Source organism: Sinocyclocheilus rhinocerous, unplaced genomic scaffold, assembly GCF_001515625.1.
Source record: "Sinocyclocheilus rhinocerous isolate Xijiao unplaced genomic scaffold, SAMN03320098_v1.1 scaffold44, whole genome shotgun sequence".
Taxonomy (NCBI): Eukaryota; Metazoa; Chordata; class Actinopteri; order Cypriniformes; family Cyprinidae; genus Sinocyclocheilus; species Sinocyclocheilus rhinocerous.
The window spans coordinates 2,283,102-2,289,854 of NW_015631022.1; the positions used below are offsets into that span (position 1 = coordinate 2,283,102).

The 6,753-nt window shown below is 36.2% G+C and overlaps 2 protein-coding genes across 3 annotated transcripts in view; both read right to left on the minus strand.

Annotated features, from left to right (window-relative positions):
- Positions 1-4,789, minus strand: part of LOC107741079 (NEDD4 family-interacting protein 1-like) — a 7,522-nt gene extending 2,733 nt beyond the window's left edge. The window contains exons 1-6 of the mRNA XM_016553670.1: positions 4,564-4,789; positions 2,962-3,049; positions 2,752-2,882; positions 2,581-2,668; positions 991-1,115; positions 787-853 (exon numbers count right to left, since the gene is read on the minus strand). Of these exons, the coding sequence (XP_016409156.1) occupies positions 787-853; positions 991-1,115; positions 2,581-2,668; positions 2,752-2,882; positions 2,962-3,049; positions 4,564-4,593 (529 nt within the window). The 5' untranslated portion in view covers positions 4,594-4,789. The remainder of the gene's footprint in view (positions 1-786; positions 854-990; positions 1,116-2,580; positions 2,669-2,751; positions 2,883-2,961; positions 3,050-4,563) is intronic.
- A 967-nt stretch (positions 4,790-5,756) lies between these two features.
- Positions 5,757-6,753, minus strand: part of LOC107741117 (glucosamine-6-phosphate isomerase 1-like) — a 9,478-nt gene continuing 8,481 nt past the window's right edge. For both annotated transcript variants that reach the window (XM_016553710.1, XM_016553709.1), the window contains exons 6-7: positions 6,059-6,233; positions 5,757-5,944 (exon numbers count right to left, since the gene is read on the minus strand). In XM_016553710.1, coding sequence (XP_016409196.1) covers positions 5,904-5,944; positions 6,059-6,233 — 216 coding nt within the window. In that variant the 3' untranslated portion in view covers positions 5,757-5,903. The remainder of the gene's footprint in view (positions 5,945-6,058; positions 6,234-6,753) is intronic.

Genomic DNA, 6,753 nt, shown 5'->3' on the forward strand with positions numbered 1-6,753 from the left:
GTGTTTGTAAGAAACAAATCCATCATTAAGACATTTTTAACTTCTGGCCAAAATATGAGTCCATAATTCATAACGCTTCCTCCAGTGAAACAGTCCATCTCTTGTTGTCCTCTCACATGCTTTAGAACCGTTTTGGCTTGATGTTTTGGTTTTGAGCTGTGCATTTTTTTTCTCCTGATTCAGAAGAGACGAGTTTTCACTACAGAACGCAGCCGGAAGAAAATTTTTTAACATTAAAACCTTTTTAATGATGGCTTTGTTTCTTACAAACACTCAGCTTTTGGCTTCATAAGACATTAACTGATGGACTGGAGTGGTGTGGATTATTGTGGTGTTTTTATCAGCTGTTTGGACTCTCATTCTGACGGCACCCATTCACTGCAGAGCATCCATTGCTGAGACACTGATGCAATGCTACATTTCTCCAAATCTGATGAAGAAACAAACTCATCTACATCTTGGATGGCGAGTAAACTGTCATAACATTTTTATTTTTGGGAAAACGTTTACTTCAACAATTATTTTTAATGAATCAGTGCAATAAAAACATTTATTTACACTAACATGCAAATATGCACTCACCTACAACAAGGAAAACCCACCACAGCCAGTACTGGCCATCAAAATATCCAGGATGATGAAGAAACAAACTCATCTACATCTTGGATGGCGAGTAAACGGTCATAACATTTTTATTTTTGGGAAAACGTTTACTTCAACAATTATTTTTAATGAATCAGTGCAATAAAAACATTTATTTACACTAACATGCAAATATGCACTCACCTACAACAAGGAAAACCCACCACAGCCAGTACTGGCCATCAAAATATCCAGGGAAGTAGGTAGAATACTGTTTAATCACAGAAAGAAAAGGGTGAGTGTTGTTCATCCTCTAATAAAAAGCACTAATAAAATAATAATATGAAATTACAAATAATATAACAAATATTTGAAAGCATATATGATGTAATATGGAACATGTCATACCCTGACAATCAGGACCCATTTGACCAGAGACAGTCCAAACCCAGAGATGGCCCCATAGCGTCCAGCCGCAGACGAGGTCAGACAGAAGGACAGGAAGAAGCCAATCCAGTTAAAGAGGAACGCCACTGATGACGCAAAGAAATGAAGAGATATTAACATATCTGATGCAATTTTTTTGATGACAAAAATTTATATTTTGCTGAGTGTGTTTTTGTGCTGGTACTTTGGCTGGATTAGGCCTGTTATGGATAAATAAATGACACTAAAACTGCCACTAGGTGGCTGCAAGTCCCTGTCTTAATGAGCGATTCATTGACTCATTCTTTCAAACGATTCATTTAGCAATGAAGCAAGTGACTGCCTTTACAGTCATATGATTTGTTCAAAAAAACTCATTCAGAAACGAAACAGCACAGTGTTGCTCTGAGACGCATTAAAGGCAGAGTAAGGGATTTCTGGTAGCCAATGTTTATATTTGAAATCACCAAAACAAACACGCCCCTACCCCAAAAGGGTCTTGCCCCTATTTTGATAGCTCCGCCCCACACATACGTACGCAACCCAGGCAACGATTAGTTCTGTGAAACAAAGCAAAACCAATGTTACATCGTGTCTACGGACGTGAGCGGCGCGGCGCAACAAATCCCCGACAGAAAACTGCTGCCGGGTTCTATTTATGACGTGCTGACACACATTTCAAATGGTTTTCAACGGTCGTTTGATCGCGTCCAGTGTAGGCAGACTTTAGCTGTTGTAGACACGGTGTTACTCACCTATTGAGAAGAAACAAAGCAACCTCGGCGTCCGATCGCAGGCCTCCGCTCCTTGAGTTCTCTCCAGCGCTGGAAAGCTGATCCGATATTTACACGGGTCCTACTTCTTGCCTTATCGTTCCGCAGACGTTTTCCTCTTTTGTTTTTTATCCGCCATCTCTATCTTTCTGTCGCTCGGCTCGGCTAATGTCCGTCCCATGCACTGAACGCGCTCTCCTCCACATCATGAGTAGACACGCCCCTTATTGCTGATTGGCTACAAGTTTGTTTTGCGATTCGGCCCGAATCAGTTTTTAAAGCGTTTTTGAAAAATCACTTACTCTGCCTTTAATGTTCTGCTCTGGCTCTGATTGGAACTATTTTCGTAGGAGAAACAGAAAAAATAAACAAAAAATGTGTCACTCCATATTAACCTTTTTGAACTGATGTATAAAATTAATATCACATTTGCGATTGCGATCACATGCTAATATTTAGGAAAACAGCTGATGCTTGGGTGATATTACTTAACTATATAAATATAACATAACTTGAATTATAGGCTCATTCTAACTGCATTCTAATAGGCTTCATCATGCAGTGAATGCTTTTGGACTCTCAAGACGTGTTTTTGTTTGTTTTTTGCAATGCGACTGACATACTCCATAATTTCAGGTCATATATTGTTAAAAGAACAATTACGATATTATCGCACACATTAAATAACGCACACCCATACCATCCATAATCCACAGCAGACTAAGTGTATCATAAAGAGAAAGAATAAACCAAAGACACAACAACAACTGTTCTGCATCAAAGTACTGTGTGCTCTTACTGAAAAACGTAAGCATGAAAATCCCATCGTTCCCAACCCGCAGTTGATCTGTATCATCAAAGCTGTCTCTGGCAATGAAGTCCTCATCCTGTAGTAGAGGAACAAGCACGGATGTGTCAAAAGAGTGCTTAATTAACTGTGATTACTCCTAAAACAGCCACAAACGCTCACCCTGTCGGTGACTAGAGGAACGGTGGCCTCTGCTTTGCTCCTCTCAGCCTCGTCGTATGACGGCAGTGACGTGGCAACATTGTATGAGGGGGGTTTGGGGTAAACCTCATCCTCTTTGTACTCAAAGAAAGCTACAGCAAACGCATCAGACAGAGTGAAACGGTTAGGAATAATGACAGACGCAGTAGTTATTTCACACACTCACGTTACCTGCGTTACTCGCTGTGATGCTGCTGTACGGTGGAGGCGCATCCGCGGCTTCTTGAAACACCTCCGCTGACTCCTGCGCATTATTCAACTACACAACAAAACAAAAACAAAGCTGCTGATATCATATTAAAACAACATTAATTTTAATATAAGATGAAAGTAAAATTGTAAATAATAAAATCAGAATACATACACACACATATATATATATATATATATATGTGTGTGTATTTATATATATATATACACACACACTGTACCCATGTACAGTCATTTTAGACACTGTTGCAACAGAGATGGAAATACTTATTTTAAATACATGAATTATGTTTTCATCTTTGTTGCCACAGTTTTGGAAGTGTCTGTTTCTGTTCTAAAGAAGGGGGTGTTCCAATACTTTTGTCCATATGGTGTATGTACAAGTCACTGGTGTTCGGTGATGAGTTTTTGGCTCAAGGTCTGCATTTAAAGTCACACCAGAGGGATTCTGGGATTCTGCAGACCAGTCAAGTTCTTCCACACGGACTCAATCAATCATTTCTTTTTTAATCTTGCCTTATACACAGAGGCATTGTCATGTTAGAATAGAAAAGGGTCCTGTCCAAACTGTTGCTATACAATTAGAAGCACACAATTCCCTAGAATATCATTATATGCTTAAACATTAATTAAGATTTGTACTCATGGAATTTAGTAAAGTAGTCAATCATGTTCATTAGAAGGGTGTCCCAATACTTTTGTCCATAATAGTGTATATAGATACACTGTATGTGTGTGTGTGTATAAACACATTTATATATACACACACATATACATATTAAATATTGAAGTATACGTAAAGACTGTTTATATAATATTTTAAACATAAGATAAACAAAATATTAATATAGAACAAATATATATATAGTGCTGAAATATGATTTAGATGATCATTCACAAAACTAAATAGGTTCACCTCTGTCTAAGACTGTTTATATAATATTTTAAACATAAGATAAACAAAATATTAATATAGAACAAATATATATATATATAGTGCTGAAATATGATTTAGATGATCATTCACAAAACTAAATAGGTTCACCTCTGTCTTCTTGTAAGTCATGAACTTTAACACTGTTTTACATGAGATCAAATATCACTGCAAACAACACTTGATCGGAATGACAACCTAATATATTGATAATTCATAATAAAGTACGGACTATATTGTATTCACATTCTATACTTAATCATCGTGAGCTCTTGGTTTTTCCGGTTTCGGTTTGTTGTTACTGCTAATGCTAACTGAAGGCCGCTGAAGGAGCGGCTAACCAGCTAATTAATCCATCCGACTTTATCCTCTCTCTTCTCAAAACATTAGTTAAGACTCTGAGAAATTATGATCAAAATCTCATCGACTCGATATATGTTCATAAAACTATTAACCTCAAAGAAAACAAGTCGCTCACAAACAAACAAATGAGCTATATCAGGGGCTTGTTTCATAAAACAAGTTTACCAAATAATCCAGGTTTATTTCAGTTGGTCTGGTTTATTTTTAACCAAATCAGCTGACAAAAACTTGTTTTATGAAACAGGCCCCAGGTTTGTTAACGTTACCTGCTGATATCCACTCCTCTGATCCGTCATTCTTCCGCGTCGATCTCTTCACTTAATCACTCATACAGTAATGATCACTAGTTTAACGTAACTTTTACTTAATATCACAAACAGACTGCTCGTTAATTACAATATTCTCGAATGAAGTCAGGTTGACAGCACTAGGCTAATCTATAGCCCAAACAATGGCGACTGCTCATGCTCAGTCGGTTTCAGTGCGGCTCTGTCTCAAAGCCTAGTGTGCTGCCTACCTAGACAGCATTTCAGCTGTTATAGACGTGTTTCGAACTTGGCTCCGCTCAGGCAGCTCACTAGGTTTTGAACACAGCCCGTGGGTGTATTTATGTCAGTGCAGATTGTTGTTATGTCACCAATTAAAGAGAAAATTCCATTAGTAACTCTGCTTAACGGTTGAACTAAAAGTACCTTTGAACCTTTATACTTTCATTTACAATGGCTAGAGTCCCAGTACAGTAGTAAACACTCAGTATTTCTGTAAGTGCAGTCTGTTGAGTGCTGTAATTTCTTGACTCCTGAGGGCACGTCTTATTCCCAACCATTGTGAATCACTGAGTTATTTTTTGCTCAGTCATGTATGAACTTGATTACACTGAACTGCCTATTTTGTCCATTGCGATATTGGAAATGTTTTTATGACTTTTCACCTGCATGGTGGGGAAATGTTTCTTTAGTCTAATAGTTTCACACAATAATAATAAAAAAAAATAAAATGGTAATTCTTGTACAGTTAAGCATGTCATTGCCCTCCTCCGCCAGTGTTGTATATAACTAAAACTATTTAAACATGTTTTCATGAACTGAAATAAAGCTTAAATAAAATACAATACAATAAAATATAAATATTAGATGAATATTAAATAAAATTAAAACTAAAAACAAAAAAAAACAAAAAAAATTAAATTAGAAATGTTACCTTGGCAACTAACTGAACAAAAAAAAAAGACAAATAAAAGTGAAATAAAATAAAGGTGTGCGTGTATATATATATATATATACACACACACATATATACCTATATGTTAAAAATAAAATAAAACTATAAAAACAAAAGGCAATATTAAATATTATAACAGCATATAAATACTGAGATACCATATTATCAATCCAAAGATTAATATTTACAGTACTAAGTCTATTTATTCATCAATTTGTTATTTATTTGGTCACATTTAAGTCGATTATTATATAAACACATTTTAATTCAATACATCAGGTATTGAGAGGTTTAATAAAAGAAATAAAGTAATATAAAAACAGTGCAATTTGGGTAAATACACAACCACAAATCTGTTGTGTCTATTCTTCTTATCAATATCAGTCTACGGCTCTTCCACCATCTTGTTGTGCACATCCATAATGCCTGAAGAAAAAAAAAACATTAACAATTTTCTTACATGCACAATATCCCTGTTTTCACTTCATTCCGTCAGGAGAGAGAGAGAGAGAGATCAACTAGTTGTTAAGTCAGTGTTACCTTTGAAATACTTGACCGTTTTGACCCGCAGCTCCTGTGTGGCGTCTTCATCGCACACAAACACAGCCTGCGGGTGCTGCTGGAACGCTGACACCGTCCACATGTGATTCACTCCCTCTTCTATGGCTTTATAGAGCGCAAACGCTTTATGTGAGCCAGTGATAAGGATCATGACCTGAAAATGTCATATAATCATGTTAGTGTTTGTTGTATTGTTTCAGATCAGCCCACAACCGCTGATGCTGTTGAATGGACGCTTTTCACAAACTATGATCAGTGTCGGAGGTTACGCGAGATACCTAACCAGATTACTTTTTCAAGTAACTAGTAAAGTAACACATTACTTTTTAATTTAGGCAAGGCAAGGCAAGGCAGGTTTATTTATATATTTCATACACAATGGTAATTCAAAGTGCTTTACATAAAAGAAAGTAAAATAATCATTAAAAAAATAATCACAACAATAAAACAAGGAATTTAAAAACTTTTTTAATTGATTTAAAATGAATTTAAAACTGTTAAAAATAGAAAATGATTATACATAAAATACAGTGCACTTGCCTATAAAAGGAAGATTTGATATTGGTCTATAATTGGCTCAATATGGTGTTATCAAGATTGCTCTTCTTCAGAAGGGGCTTAACAACTGCAGTTTTCAGGGAGTTTGGAAAAGTCCCAGAAAGAAGTGAGGCGTT